The 17,445-nt window shown below is 48.6% G+C and overlaps 1 protein-coding gene across 4 annotated transcripts in view; it reads right to left on the bottom strand.

Moving 5' to 3' along the window:
• BPNT1 (3'(2'), 5'-bisphosphate nucleotidase 1) overlaps positions 1-17,445 on the bottom strand; it is a 133,309-nt gene that overhangs the window by 54,745 nt on the left and 61,119 nt on the right. For all 4 annotated transcript variants that reach the window (XM_088465602.1, XM_088465600.1, XM_088465603.1 and 1 more), the window contains 3 exons: positions 11,628-11,732; positions 6,646-6,753; positions 1,986-2,034 (listed from right to left, as the gene is read on the bottom strand). In XM_088465602.1, the coding sequence (XP_088321728.1) occupies positions 1,986-2,034; positions 6,646-6,753; positions 11,628-11,732 (262 nt within the window). The remainder of the gene's footprint in view (positions 1-1,985; positions 2,035-6,645; positions 6,754-11,627; positions 11,733-17,445) is intronic.

Genomic DNA, 17,445 nt, shown 5'->3' with positions numbered 1-17,445 from the left:
GTAGCGGCATTAGCATAAAGCCAAAGAAGTGACTGTGGCAAAACGTACAGATGTGGGACCTATGTAAGAGCTGGGAGTGGGAGAGTTGTATCAGTGGCGGCGGCCTATATTTGGGGTAGGACCATAATAGGGAGGTCTGTCACCAGATCCAGCCAAACTCGATGATGAGTGTGAGTGCGGACCACTTGGGATAGAGCGAAGGAATATTACTGAAAACTTGATAAAACAAGACGGTGAGTGGAAATGTCCATTATATATTATTATACTTTGCTGGACTGTAATAGCACTAGTGACATGCCTGCAGAGTGGTTAGCACTACGGTCTCATAGCACCAGATGCGGAGGTTGAATGTTGCCCAAGTATGTGTGTGGGAGAGGAGGGACAGGCGGATGGGATGTTGGGCTCAGGAATGATGGGGTGACCTTGGCTTAGAGGAAGCAGGAGACATGTTAGATGAGGGGGAGCAGAGTATTTTGGTAGCATTTCAGAAAAGAACCAGACGTTAGATTTTATGAGAAAGTGACAGAGTAATAAAGACCCCAACCAGAATTATCATTATACCAAATGTTCACAAAAGTTATTGCCCAAGTCATTCAAGTGTTCCACCATAATCTGCCCACTGGGAACAAACACTCCTGCCCGCAACCTGTGGGCGCCAATCTACATGCCCATTTATATACCCATCTACATGTCCATTTATATACCCATCTACACACCCATTTATATACCCATCTACATGTCCATTTATATACCCATCTACATGTCCATTTATACGCCCATCTACATGTCCATTTATACGCCCATCTACATGCCCATTTATATACCCATCTACATGTCCATTTATACGCCCATCTACACGCCCATCTATATACCCACCTACACGCCCATTTATACACCCATCTACATGTCCATTTATACACCCATCTACACGCCCATTTATATACCCATCTACACGCCCATCTACATGCCCATTTATATACCCACCTACACGCCCATTTATACACCCATCTACATGTCCATTTATACACCCATCTACATGCCCATTTATATACCCATCTACATTTCCATTTATATACCCACCTACACGCTCATTTATATACCCATCTACACGCCCATCTACATGCCCATTTATATACCCATCTACACGCCCATTTATATACCCATCTACATTTCCATTTATATACCCACCTACACGCTCATTTATATACCCATCTACACGCCCATCTACATGCCCATTTATATACCCACCTACACGCCCATTTATACACCCATCTACATGTCCATTTATACACCCATCTACACGCCCATTTATATACCCATCTACACGCCCATCTACATGCCCATTTATATACCCACCTACACGCCCATTTATACACCCATCTACATGTCCATTTATACACCCATCTACATGCCCATTTTTACACCCATCTACACGCCCATTTATATACCCATCTACACGCCCATTTATACCCATCTACATTTCCATTTATATACCCACCTACACGCCCATTTATATACCCATCTACACGCCCATCTACATGCCCATTTATATACCCACCTACACGCCCATTTATACACCCATCTACATGTCCATTTATACACCCATCTACATGCCCATTTTTACACCCATCTACACGCCCATTTATATACCCATCTACACGCCCATTTATATACCCATCTACACGCCCATCTACATGCCCATTTATATACCCACCTACACGCCCATTTATACACCCATCTACATGTCCATTTATACGCCCATCTACATGTCCATTTATACGCCCATCTACATGCCCATTTATATACCCATCTACACGCCCATTTATATACCCATCTACATGCACATTTATATACCCATCTACATGTCCATTTATACGCCCATCTACATGTCCATTTATACGCCCATCTACACGCTCATTTATATACCCATTTGTTCCTCGGTGCTTAAAATTAATGAACTAAGCTAAAACTGAGTAGGGACCAACCTTCTGTATATTCCTTAGTGCCATCCAAGGGATCCACCCAAACCACCAGCTGAAATACAGCAAACACACAACTTAGTAACTATCTGTACAAATGCAGCTTGTTATATTATACATACACACAGTATATTACATGCTTTCCAGAGAGTACGTCATATCTCACATCACCCGTACAGCGGTGCCCGTCATACAGAGAGTACGTCATATCTCACATCACCCGTACAGCGGTGCCCGTCATACAGAGAGTACGTCATATCTCACATCACCCGTACAGCGGTGCCCGTCATACAGAGAGTACGTCTTATCTCACATCACCCGTACAGCGGTGCCCGTCATACAGAGAGTACGTCATATCTCACATCACCCGTACAGCGGTGCCCGTCATACAGAGAGTACGTCATATCTCACATCACCCGTACAGCGGTGCCCGTCATACAGAGAGTACGTCATATCTCACATCACCCGTACAGCGGTGCCCGTCATACAGAGAGTACGTCATATCTCACATCACCCGTACAGCGGTGCCCGTCATACAGAGAGTACGTCATATCTCACATCACCCGTACAGCGGTGCCCGTCATACAGAGAGTACGTCATATCTCACATCACCCGTACAGCGGTGCCCGTCATACAGAGAGTACGTCATATCTCACATCACCCGTACAGCGGTGCCCGTCATACAGAGAGTACGTCATATCTCACATCACCCGTACAGCGGTGCCCGTCATACAGAGAGTACGTCATATCTCACATCACCCGTACAGCGGTGCCCGTCATACAGAGAGTACGTCATATCTCACATCACCCGTACAGCGGTGCCCGTCATACAGAGAGTACGTCATATCTCACATCACCCGTACAGCGGTGCCCGTCATACAGAGAGTACGTCATATCTCACATCACCCGTACAGCGGTGCCCGTCATACAGAGAGTACGTCATATCTCACATCACCCGTACAGCGGTGCCCGTCATACAGAGAGTACGTCATATCTCACATCACCCGTACAGCGGTGCCCGTCATACAGAGAGTACGTCATATCTCACATCACCCGTACAGCGGTGCCCGTCATACAGAGAGTACGTCATATCTCACATCACCCGTACAGCGGTGCCCGTCATACAGAGAGTACGTCATATCTCACATCACCCGTACAGCGGTGCCCGTCATACAGAGAGTACGTCATATCTCACATCACCCGTACAGCGGTGCCCGTCATACAGAGAGTACGTCATATCTCACATCACCCGTACAGCGGTGCCCGTCATACAGAGAGTACGTCATATCTCACATCACCCGTACAGCGGTGCCCGTCATACAGAGAGTACGTCATATCTGACATCACCCGTACAGCGGTGCCCGTCATACAGAGAGTACGTCATATCTCACATCACCCGTACAGCGGTGCCCGTCATACAGAGAGTACGTCATATCTCACATCACCCGTACAGCGGTGCCCGTCATACAGAGAGTACGTCATATCTCACATCACCCGTACAGCGGTGCCCGTCATACAGAGAGTACGTCATATCTCACATCACCCGTACAGCGGTGCCCGTCATACAGAGAGTACGTCATATCTCACATCACCCGTACAGCGGTGCCCGTCATACAGAGAGTACGTCATATCTCACATCACCCGTACAGCGGTGCCCGTCATACAGAGAGTACGTCACATCTCACATCACCTGTACAGCGGTGCCCGTCATACAGAGAGTACGTCACATCTCACATCACCCGTACAGCGGTGCCCGTCATACAGAGAGGACGTCACATCTCACATCACCCGTACAGCGGTGCCCGTCATACAGAGAGTACGTCACATCTCACATCACCCGTACAGCAGTGCCCGTCATACAGAGAGTACGTCACATCTCACATCACTCGTACAGCAGTGCCCGTCATACAGAGAGGACGTCACATCTCACATCACCCGTACAGCAGTGCCCGTCATACAGAGAGTACGTCATATCTCACATCACCCGTACAGCAGTGCCCGTCATACAGAGAGTACGTCATATCTCACATCACCCGTACAGCAGTGCCCCTCATACAGAGAGTACGTCATATCTCACATCACCCGTACAGCAGTGCCCGTCATACAGAGAGTACGTCATATCTCACATCACCCGTACAGCAGTGCTCATCATGATCAGAGGGAGATTTGTCAGATGTAGGGATTCTCCATAGTGACTGATCCCTGCAGGATAGAGGGCCGGCACCAGGCGACCATCACAGGGATTAGCTTTAGGGCACCCGGGGGGGGACTTAGGGTTAGGTTTAGGGCACCCGGGGGGGGACTTAGGGTTAGGTTTAGGGCACCCGGGGGGGGGGACTTCGGGTTAAGTTTAGGATACACCTATCACCATCTCAGTACATAAAATACACTATGAGCTAAATGTCATCACTTGTGATCTTCAGCCATTGCGGGGGATTTAGGAGGGGTCTCCCCAGCTTGGTTTAGCCTTTAAAATAAATGCAGCTTTAAAAAACTGGGAGACTGTCATAAATCCCTGTAACGGCTGAAGTTATTACATTTAGCCCTATCTCTTTATTTTTTTCAAAAAGATTTTTTATCTTTAGTGAATCTCCACCTAAAGCCTGAGACCAGACACAGTGCCCACGTGCCTAGGAGGGGCCCCGACTGCTGGCCGCCTGTCCCGTCTGCCCTCCCTGCTGCTGGCCGCCTGTCCCGTCTGCCCTCCCTGCTGCTGGCCGCCTGTCCCGCCTGCGCTCCCTGCTGCTGGCCGCCTGTCCCGCCTGCGCTCCCTGCTGCTGGCCGCCTGTCCCGCCTGCGCTCCCTGCTGCTGGCCGCCTGTCCCGCCTGCCCTCCCTGCTGCTGGCCGCCTGTCCCGCCTGCTCTCCCTGCTGCTGGCCGCCTGTCCCGCCTGCGCTCCCTGCTGCTGGCCGCCTGTCCCGCCTGCGCTCCCTGCTGCTGGCCGCCTGTCCCGCCTGCGCTCCCTGCTGCTGGCCGCCTGTCCCGCCTGCGCTCCCTGCTGCTGGCCGCCTGTCCCGCCTGCGCTCCCTGCTGCTGGCCGCCTGTCCCGCCTGCGCTCCCTGCTGCTGGCCGCCTGTCCCGCCTGCGCTCCCTGCTGCTGGCCGCCTGTCCCGCCTGCGCTCCCTGCTGCTGGCCGCCTGTCCCGCCTGCGCTCCCTGCTGCTGGCCGCCTGTCCCGCCTGCCCTCCCTGCTGCTGGCCGCCTGTCCCGCCTGCGCTCCCTGCTGCTGGCCGCCTGTCCCGCCTGCGCTCCCTGCTGCTGGCCGCCTGTCCCGCCTGCGCTCCCTGCTGCTGGCCGCCTGTCCCGCCTGCGCTCCCTGCTGCTGGCCGCCTGTCCCGCCTGCCCTCCCTGCTGCTGGCCGCCTGTCCCGCCTGCGCTCCCTGCTGCTGGCCGCCTGTCCCGCCTGCGCTCCCTGCTGCTGGCCGCCTGTCCCGCCTGCGCTCCCTGCTGCTGGCCGCCTGTCCCGCCTGCGCTCCCTGCTGCTGGCCGCCTGTCCCGCCTGCCCTCCCTGCTGCTGGCCGCCTGTCCCGCCTGCCCTCCCTGCTGCTGGCCGCCTGTCCCTCCTGCCCTCCCTGCTGCTGGCCGCCTGTCCCGCCTGCCCTCCCTGCTGCTGGCCGCCTGTCCCGCCTGCCCTCCCTGCTGCTGGCCGCCTGTCCCGCCTGCCCTCCCTGCTGCTGGCCGCCTGTCCCGTCTGCCCTCCCTGCTGCTGGCCGCCTGTCCCGCCTGCGCTCCCTGCTGCTGGCCGCCTGTCCCGTCTGCCCTCCCTGCTGCTGGCCGCCTGTCCCGCCTGCCCTCCCTGCTGCTGGCCGCCTGTCCCGCCTGCCCTCCCTGCTGCTGGCCGCCTGTCCCGCCTGCCCTCCCTGCTGCTGGCCGCCTGTCCCGCCTGCGCTCCCTGCTGCTGGCCGCCTGTCCCGCCTGCGCTCCCTGCTGCTGGCCGCCTGTCCCGCCTACGCTCCCTGCTGCTGGCCGCCTGTCCCGTCTACAACACAAACACACTGAGGCTCTTCTTTATCAGTTTCCCTTTAATCCACTAGGACCATGGGAGCGCGCGCACCTGATTTTGAAATATAGTTGGAAGAGGTGAAAGTCCTCTATGTAGCACTAAGCCCTTATTTATATATAAGTGAGGACACCGCTGGTTATCAGCGTTAGTAAATCTGTGATAGTTCAGTGGTTGTAAAAGCAGAAGCCCAGTATACAGTACAATGGCGGCTCTGTCCTGTACGTCAGTGCCTGTCCTAGATAATACACATTACAGGCCAGCAGGTTCATCATCATTAATAAAGAATAAAAGCTATGTACAGATGTTGTTCTCCCCGATTATCAGCAGCCAATGACAGCATTGTGATCGATGGTAATATGAGGTGACATGACAGCTAACCTGTTACATCAGCACTGTAAGCGCCCAGCCATTAATGACTTAATCATACATAGGTAAATACTAGGCTCCGGGAATGAGAATGTGCTCTGACTATCTCAGAATGTCGGGTTAACAAGAACAATATATTACATTATAACAGATTACAGGGGATTGTACCTTAAATAAAGATTGATGCAAGGTAATAGGTCACTACAATGTATATACAGGTATAATGTAGCAGAGTACAAGCTGTTATCAGTATGATGTGATGCACAATGGAAGCGATTATTATTATTATTATTATGACCTTTTCCTCTGTGATACTGTTGTACTGTGCTGGGAAAGCGCTTTGCAGGATTTCCTCAGACTCTCCGCTTTCTATCAGTCCTTCTTCAGCTTCCCCACAGGGCAGATCCTGCAAAATAGGATAAAAGTCAGAGAGCGAACTCTGGGCCTGATCCAGCCCCGCTCGCAAGCGGGTCGATGGTGGCCCAGTGCGCATGCGCACGACGGAGCCGGCTCAGTCATGCGCTTGCGCGAGACCCGGATAGTAACGGGCACTCAGTCGCTTCGGGTCTCGTACCAAAGGGGGCGTGCTGTCGATGGCGAGTGACAGCACGCTCCCTTTGGTGGGCGGGCCGGGGGAGTAGCTGCCCAAACAGAGGCGTTCCCATGTGAACGCCTCCGTCTGGGGCCGGCCCCACTGACATCACAAGTGATGTCAGTGGGAGAGATTTTGGTCTGTTAGAGCAGAAATCTCTCTGGGGATTGTGGCAACGAGACCCTACCACAAGGGTCTTGTCGCAAGCCCGATGGTCGCGATGGTCTTTACCATCGTGACCATCTTCCTGGCCGCTCGCTATAGCTGTGGGTGGTCACCTACAGCTATGCGAGCGGCCAGGAGGCCGTTCTAAAAAAAACAAAAACAGAAGACCGGCCCTGATTCACAGCGATGTCTGTCTGATAGTTTAGCACCATTTTATCCATCAGGACGATGCTTTTGCTAATGTGCAGTTAATACATACATACATACATACATACATACATACACACACACACACATACAAGTTATGAGAATGACACAAGTATGGGTTTTCACAAAGTTTACTAATTCAGTGTTTTTTACCTTTTTGTCAGTTGTTACAAATTGCAGAGGTCTTGTAAGAGAAGGGTCAACACTGCAAATATTCTCTCTGCATAAACTTAATGTAATTGTCAATAAAAGCCTCTGACACTTATGTCATGCTGTAATGTTACCTCAGTATACCATAGTAACATCTGACACTTATGTCATGCTGTAATGTTACCTCAGTATACCATAGTAACATCTGACACTTATGTAATGCTGTAATGTTACCTCAGTATACCATAGTAACATCTGACACTTATGTAATGCTGTAATGTTACCTCAGTATACCATAGTAACATCTGACACTTATGTAATGCTGTAATGTTACATCAGTATACCATAGTAACATCTGACACTTATGTAATGCTGTAATGTTACCTCAGTATACCATAGTAACATCTGACACTTATGTAATGCTGTAATGTTACCTCAGTATACCATAGTAACATCTGACACTTATGTAATGCTGTAATGTTACCTCAGTATACCATAGTAACATCTGACACTTATGTAATGCTGTAATGTTACATCAGTATACCATAGTAACATCTGACACTTATGTAATGCTGTAATGTTACCTCAGTATACCATAGTAAAATCTGACACTTATGTAATGCTGTAATGTTACCTCAGTATACCATAGTAACATCTGACACTTATGTAATGTTACCTCAGTATACCATAGTAACATCTGACACCTATGCTGTATTGTTACCTCAGTATATCATAGTAACATCTGACATTTATGTAATGTTACCTCAGTATACCATAGTAACATCTGACACTTATGTAATGCTGTAATGTTACCTCAGTATACCATAGTAACATCTGACACTTATGTAATGCTGTAATGTTACCTCAGTATACCATAGTAACATCTGACACTTATGAAATGCTGTAATATTACCTCAGTATACCATAGTAACATCTGACATTTATGTAATGCTGTAATGTTACCTCAGTATACCATAGTCACATCTGACACTTATGTAATGCTGTAATGTTACATCAGTATACCATAGTCACATCTGACACTTATGTAATGCTGTAATGTTACCTCAGTATACCATAGTAACATCTGACACTTATGTAATGCTGTAATGTTACCTCAGTATACCATAGTAACATCTGACACTTATGTAATGCTGTAATGTTACCTCAGTATACCATAGTAACATCTGACACTTATGTAATGCTGTAATGTTACATCAGTATACCATAGTAACATCTGACACTTATGTAATGCTGTAATGTTACCTCAGTATACCATAGTAAAATCTGACACTTATGTAATGCTGTAATGTTACCTCAGTATACCATAGTAACATCTGACACTTATGTAATGTTACCTCAGTATACCATAGTAACATCTGACACCTATGCTGTATTGTTACCTCAGTATATCATAGTAACATCTGACATTTATGTAATGTTACCTCAGTATACCATAGTAACATCTGACACTTATGTAATGCTGTAATGTTACCTCAGTATACCATAGTAACATCTGACACTTATGTAATGCTGTAATGTTACCTCAGTATACCATAGTAACATCTGACACTTATGAAATGCTGTAATATTACCTCAGTATACCATAGTAACATCTGACATTTATGTAATGCTGTAATGTTACCTCAGTATACCATAGTCACATCTGACACTTATGTAATGCTGTAATGTTACCTCAGTATACCATAGTCACATCTGACACTTATGTAATGCTGTAATATTACCTCAGTATACCATAGTAACATCTGACACTTATGTAATGCTGTAATGTTACCTCAGTATACCATAGTAATATCTTACATTTATGTAATGCTACCTCAGTATACCATAGTAACATCTGACACCTATGTAATGTTACCTCAGTATACCATAGTAACATCTGACACTTATGTAATGCTGTAATGTTACCTCAGTATACCATAGTAACATCTGACACTTATGTAATGTTACCTCAGTATACCATAGTAATATCTGACAAAAAAGGTCTAATAACACTGAAGCAGTAAACTTAGTGACAACCAATACTTGTGTCGTTCTCATAACTTATGGCCACACACACACACACTTCAGGGATTCTCCCTTACAGAGTCCAGGAATCTCCCCGACTGCAAGTTGTGTACACAATCACTTTGGTCAGAATCCTGATGGTGAGAATGCCTGTTCCCGGTATCCCAACAGTGAAAATCCTGACGCATGTTGGCAAGTATTCTACCCCTTACCCTAACCAACCACTCTGCCAGTCTAACCGTCCCGCAGCCTAACCCTAACCAACCCCTCCAGCAGCCTAACCCTACCTCTTGCCCTAGTGCCTAAGCCTACCTACCATCCCGTAGCCTAACCCTACCTCTCGCCCTAGTGCCTAAGCCTAATATTAACTGTCCCGCCCCCCTACCTCTCGCCCCGCAGCCTAACCCTACCTACCGTCCCGCAGCCTAACCCTACCTCTCGCCCTAGTCCCTAACCCTACCTCTCGCCCTAGTGCCTAAGCCTAATACTAACCGTCCCGCAGTGTAACCCTACCTCTCACCCCGCAGCCTAACCCTACCTCTCGCCCCGCAGCCTAACCCTACTACCAACTGCCCTGCAGTGTAACCCGTACCTCTCGCCCAGCAGCCTAACCCTACCTCTCGCCCTAGAGCCTAAGCCTACTACTAACCGCCCTGCAGTGTAACCCTACCTCTCGACCTAGTGCCTAAGCTTAATACTAACCGCCCTGCATCGTAACCCTACCTCTCGCCCTAATGCCTAAGCCTAATACTAACCACCCCGCAGCGTAACCCTACCTCTCGCCCTAGTGCCTAAGCCTAATACGAACTGCCCTGCAGCGTAACCCTACCTGTCGCCCCAGTGCCTAAGCCTAATACTTACCGTTGGGATTCTGGAGCCGGTATACTGATAACCATCGGGATCCTGACTACACATTACCCCCATTATGTAGACGTCATATACTATTTCAATTAATAATAAGGAATCAGAGCAATAATATAATATATATTTCACATGGTATAATCAGCGCCATTTCCCTGCATTGGGCACAGTGATCCCTACGGCTATCTGCATTTTCATATGAGGTTTCTCCTGGCTACTTTTATGGAATCCCTTGTGAGTAAAACACATGAACAAGCCCTGAAAAGCACCAATGTATTGTCATCAACTGCAACATACTTATACTGCCAGACAGACACCTTACAGTCCTGACAGCCTGAGGATGCTGTGATCAGTGCTGTTATACCCGGGGCTGCCAACTCCGCCCCCTCCACATGGCGGGATGCTCTCAGGGGTGTGGCTGGCGCAGGAAAGCCCTGTTACGGCCCTGCGGAGCACTACACGTCCACTTTAACGCAGTTATCACAATCCCATCGAAAATGCTTTTTTAAAAGTAGGGAAGTATGCTACACACTAAGGGCCTGATTCAGAGCCGGACGCAATTAGCACTCGCTCGTCCAGAAAATAGGGGTGGCTATTCAAATCAACCGTAAGCTCTTTGCTGTCTGTTCACGCCTCTAGGTCTGAACGAGCGAACAAAACATGCGGTCGTTTATGGAAAAAATATGCCCCCTGGCCGCTCGCATTCCTACGTCATGTCCGCTATTTATTAGATTAATCAAGTATATCGACCAGGGTATGAACTGCTCGCTATTCTTGGGGTTGGTTTTTGCTACCACAATTTTGCGAGCAGTTCTGGCTATAAAATAACCCAGTCACACGCATAAAACACCCGTTTTGACCTTTAAGCACGCCTGCGTTCGGATCTCCACTCCCCGTTTTCAAGCAACTTCCCCCGTTACCACCCACATACGCCTCATTCTGTCACTCAAATTATCAGGCATTCACTATTTTGCGAGCACAAGAATTTCGACCGCACTGACTGGTTCGCGCATGGGTATAACGATCCGTACGCATGAGCAGTTGGGCAAACATCGCTCAGAGCGAACGAGCGGCTCTGAATCAGGCCCTAAGAGGACAGCTGCTTAGTGATGGGTCAGGCAGCTTTCTCACTACCGGGTCATCCCAGAAAACGCTGCCAGCAATATCCAGTATATAAAGCAATTTATAAAAGGAAAAAAGTTGACATTTGTGAAGTTTGGACCCATCGATGGGAAATGACCAACAGGCCGACACCCCAACTCTACCAGCGGCTGCGTTACCTCTTCCCCTATGATGGTGATCCGTGGGAATTTCCTTGCTAGGGATGAACATATGCTTTGCTGCACCAGGCGATCAGCAGCCGTCTGCAGGTCATTAGCTCCAGTCTGAAACACAAAGATATTACACTAATGTCACCACTAGTGATCCTCATACAGCCCTCTGCATGTGACGGGGAACATGGGCGTCATCTGACATCACACAGAGATATTACACTAATGTCACCACTAGTGATCCTCATACAGCTCTCTGCATGTGATGGGAACATGGGCGTCATCTGATATCACACAGCACAAAGATATTACACTAATATCACCACTAGTGACCCTCATACAGCCCTCTGCATGTGACGGGTAACATGGGCGTCATCTGACATCACACTAATGTCACCACTAGTGATCCTCATACAGCCCTCTGCATGTGACGGGGAACATGGGCGTCATCTGACATCACACAAAGATATTACACTAATGTCACCACTAGTGATCCTCATACAGCTCTCTGCATGTGATGGGAACATGGGCGTCATCTGATATCACACAGCACAAAGATATTACACTAATATTACCACTAGTGACCCTCATACAGCCCTCTGCATGTGACGGGTAACATGGGCGTCATCTGACATCACACTAATGTCACCACTAGTGATCCTCATACAGCCCTCTGCATGTGACGGGGAACATGGGCGTCATCTGACATCACACAAAGATATTACACTAATGTCACCACTAGTGATCCTCATACAGCTCTCTGCATGTGATGGGAACATGGGCGTCATCTGATATCACACAACACAAAGATATTACACTAATATCACCACTAGTGACCCTCATACAGCCCTCTACATGTGACGGGGAACATGGGCGTCATCTGACATCACACAGAGATATTACACTAATGTCACCACTAGTGACCCTCATACAGCCCTCTGCATGTGACGGGGAACATGGGCGTCATCTGACATCACACTAATGTCACCACTAGTGATCCTCATACAGCCCTCTGCATGTGACGGGTAACATGGGCGTCATCTGACATCACACTAATGTCACCACTAGTGACCCTCATACAGCCCTCTGCATGTGACGGGTAACATGGGCGTCATCTGCCATCACACAAAGATATTACACTAATGTGAACCACTAGTGACCCTCATACAGCGCTCTGCATGTGACGGGGAACATGGGCGTCTTCTGACATCACACAAAGATATTACACTTATGTCACCACTAGTGATCCTCATACAGCCCTCTGCATGTGACAGGGAACATGGGCGTCATCTGACATCACACAAAGATATTACACTAATGTCACCACTAGTGATCCTCATACTGCCCTCTGCATGTGACGGGGAACATGGGCGTCATCTGACATCACACAAAGATATTACACTAATGTCACCACTAGTGACCCTCATACAGCTCTCTGCATGTGACGGAGAACATTGGCGTCATCTGACATCACACAAAGATATTACACTAATGTCACCACTAGTGATCCTCATACAGCCCTCTGCATGTGACGGGGAACATGGGCGTCATCTGACATCACACAGAGATATTACACTAATGTCACCACTAGTGACCCTCATACAGCCCTCTGCATGTGACGGGGAACATGGGCATCATCTGACATCACACAGAGATATTACACTAATGTCACCAACTAGTGACCCTCATACAGCCCTCTGCATGTGACGGGGAACATGGGCGTCATCTGACATCACACAGAGATATAACACTAATGTCACCACTAGTGATCCTCATACAGCCCTCTGCATGTGACGGGGAACATGGGCATCATCTGACATCACACAAAGATAGTACACTAATGTCACCACTAGTGACCCTCATACAGCCCTCTGCATGTGACGGGAACATGGGCGTCATCTGACATCACACAAAGATATTACACTAATGTCACCACTAGTGATCCTCATACAGCCCTCTGCATGTGACGGGCAACATTGGCGTCATCTGACATCACACAGAGATATTACACTAATGTCACCACTAGTGATCCTCATACAGCCCTCTGCATGTGACGGGGAACATTGGCGTCATCTGACATCACACTAATGTCACCACTAGTGACCCTCATACTGCCCTCTGCATGTGACGGGGAACATGGGCATCATCTGACATCACACAAAGATAGTACACTAATGTCACCACTAGTGACCCTCACACAGCCCTCTGCATGTGACGGGAACATGGGCGTCATCTGACATCACACAGAGATATTACACTAATGTCACCACTAGTGATCCTCATACAGCCCTCTGCATGTGACGGGGAACATTGTCGTCATCTGACATCACACTAATGTCACCACTAGTGACCCTCATACTGCCCTCTGCATGTGACGGGGAACATGGCGTCATCTGACATCACACAGAGATATTACACTAATGTCACCACTAGTGACCCTCATACAGCCCTCTGCATGTGACGGGGAACATGGGCGTCATCTGACATCACACAAAGATATTACCCTAATGTCACCACTAGTGATCCTCATACAGCTCTCTGCATGTGACGGGAACATGGGCGTCATCTGACATCACACAGAGATATTACACTAATGTCACCACTAGTGACCCTCATACAGCCCTCTGCATGTGACGGGGAACATGGGCGTCATCTGACATCACACAAAGATATTACAGTAATGTCACCACTAGTGACCCTCATACAGCCCTCTGCATGTGACGGGGAACATGGGCATCATCTGACATCACACAGAGATATTACGCTAATGTAACCACTAGTGACCCTCATACAGCCCTCTGCATGTGACGGGAACATGGGCGTCATCTGACATCACACAAAGATATTACACTAATGTCACCACTAGTGATCCTCATACATCCCTCTACATGTGACGGGAACATGGGCGTCATTTAACATCACACAAAGATATTACACTAATGTCACCACTAGTGACCCTCATACAGCCATCTGCATGTGACGGGGAACATGGGCGTCATCTGACATCACACAAAGATATTACACTAATGTCACCACTAGTGACCCTCATACAGCCCTCTGCATGTGACGGGAACATGGGCGTCATCTGACATCACACAGAGATATTACACTAATGTCACCACTAGTGATCCTCATACAGCCCTCTGCATGTGACGGGGAACATGGGCGTCATCTGACATCACACAGAGATATTACACTAATGTCACCACTAGTGATCCTCATACAGCCCTCTGCATGTGATGGGAACATGGGCGTCATCTGACATCACACAAAGATAGTACACTAATGTCACCACTAGTGACCCTCACACAGCCCTCTGCATGTGACGGGAATATGGGCGTCATCTGACATCACACAGAGATATTACACTAATGTCACCACTAGTGATCCTCATACAGCCCTCTGCATGTGACGGGGAACATTGTCGTCATCTGACATCACACTAATGTCACCACTAGTGACCCTCATGCTGCCCTCTGCATGTGACGGGGAACATGGCGTCATCTGACATCACACAGAGATATTACACTAATGTCACCACTAGTGACCCTCATACAGCCCTCTGCATGTGACGGGGAACATGGGCGTCATCTGACATCACACAAAGATATTACACTAATGTCACCACTAGTGATCCTCATACAGCCCTCTGCATGTGACGGGAACATGGGCGTCATCTGACATCACACAGAGATATTACACTAATGTCACCACTAGTGACCCTCATACAGCCCTCTGCATGTGACGGGGAACATGGGCGTCATCTGACATCACACAAAGATATTACACTAATGTCACCACTAGTGACCCTCATACAGCCCTCTGCATGTGACGGGGAACATGGGCATCATCTGACATCACACAGAGATATTACGCTAATGTAACCACTAGTGACCCTCATACAGCCCTCTGCATGTGACGGGAACATGGGCGTCATCTGACATCACACAAAGATATTACACTAATGTCACCACTAGTGATCCTCATACATCCCTCTACATGTGACGGGAACATGGGCGTCATTTAACATCACACAAAGATATTACACTAATGTCACCACTAGTGACCCTCATACAGCCATCTGCATGTGACGGGGAACATGGGCGTCATCTGACATCACACAAAGATATTACACTAATGTCACCACTAGTGACCCTCATACAGCCCTCTGCATGTGACGGGAACATGGGCGTCATCTGACATCACACAGAGATATTACACTAATGTCACCACTAGTGATCCTCATACAGCCCTCTGCATGTGACGGGGAACATGGGCGTCATCTGACATCACACAGAGATATTACACTAATGTCACCACTAGTGATCCTCATACAGCTCTCTGCATGTGACGGGTAACATGGGCGTCATCTGACATCACACTAATGTCACCACTAGTGATCCTCATACAGCCCTCTGCATGTGACGGGGAACATGGGCGTCATCTGACATCACACAAAGATATTACACTAATGTCATCACTAGTGACCCTCAAACAGCCCTCTGCATGTGATGGGAACATGGGCGTCATCTGATATCACACAACACAAAGATATTACACTAATATCACCACTAGTGACCCTCATACAGCCCTCTGCATGTGACGGGGAACATGGGCGTCATCTGACATCACACAGAGATATTACACTAATGTCACCACTAGTGACCCTCATACAGCCCTCTGCATGTGACGGGGAACATGGGCATCATCTGACATCACACAGAGATATTACACTAATGTCACCACTAGTGACCCTCATACAGCCCTCTGCATGTGACGGGGAACATGGGCGTCATCTGCCATCACACAAAGATATTACACTAATGTGAACCACTAGTGACCCTCATACAGCGCTCTGCATGTGACGGGGAACATGGGCGTCATCTGTCATCACACAAAGATATTACACTAATGTCACCACTAGTGACCCTCATACAGCGCTCTGCATGTGACGGGGAACATGGGCGTCATCTGACATCACACAACAAAGATATTACACTAATGTCACCACCAGTGACCCTCATACGGCCCTCTGCATGTGACGGGGAACATGGGCGTCATCTGACATCACACAGAGATATTACACTAATGTCACCACTAGTGACCCTCATACTGCCCTCTGCATGTGACGGGGAACATGGGCGTCATCTGACATCACACAGAGATATTACACTAATGTCACCACTAGTGACCCTCATACTGCCCTCTGCATGTGACGGGGAACATGGGCGTCATCTGACATCACACAGAGATATTACACTAATGTCACCACTAGTGACCCTCATACAGCCCTCTGCATGTGACGGGGAACATGGGCGTCATCTGACATCACACAAAGATATTACACTAATGTCACCACTAGTGACCCTCATACAGCTCTCTGCATGTGACAGGGAACATGGGAGTCATCTGACATCACACAAAGATATTACACTAATGTCACCACTAGTGATCCTCATACAGCCCTCTGCATGTGATGGGAACATGGGCGTCATCTGATATCACACAAAGATATTACACTAATGTCACCACTAGTGATCCTCATACAGCCCTCTGCATGTGACGGGAACATGGGCGTCATCTGACATCACACAGAGATATTACACTAATGTCACCACTAGTGACCCTCATACAGCCCTCTGCATGTGACGGGAACATGGGCGTCATCTGACATCACACAGAGATATTACACTAATGTCACCACTAGTGACCCTCATACAGCCCTCTGCATGTGACGGGGAACATGGGCGTCATCTGACATCACACAAAGATATTACACTAATGTCACCACTAGTGACCCTCATACAGCCCTCTGCATGTGACGGGG

This window comes from Taudactylus pleione, unplaced genomic scaffold (assembly GCF_031769625.1).
Source record: "Taudactylus pleione unplaced genomic scaffold, aTauple2 ptg002044l, whole genome shotgun sequence".
In the NCBI taxonomy this organism is placed as follows: domain Eukaryota; kingdom Metazoa; phylum Chordata; class Amphibia; order Anura; family Myobatrachidae; genus Taudactylus; species Taudactylus pleione.
Note: the sequence above shows the minus strand (reverse complement) of the source record. Positions and strands in the feature narration are given on the sequence as shown.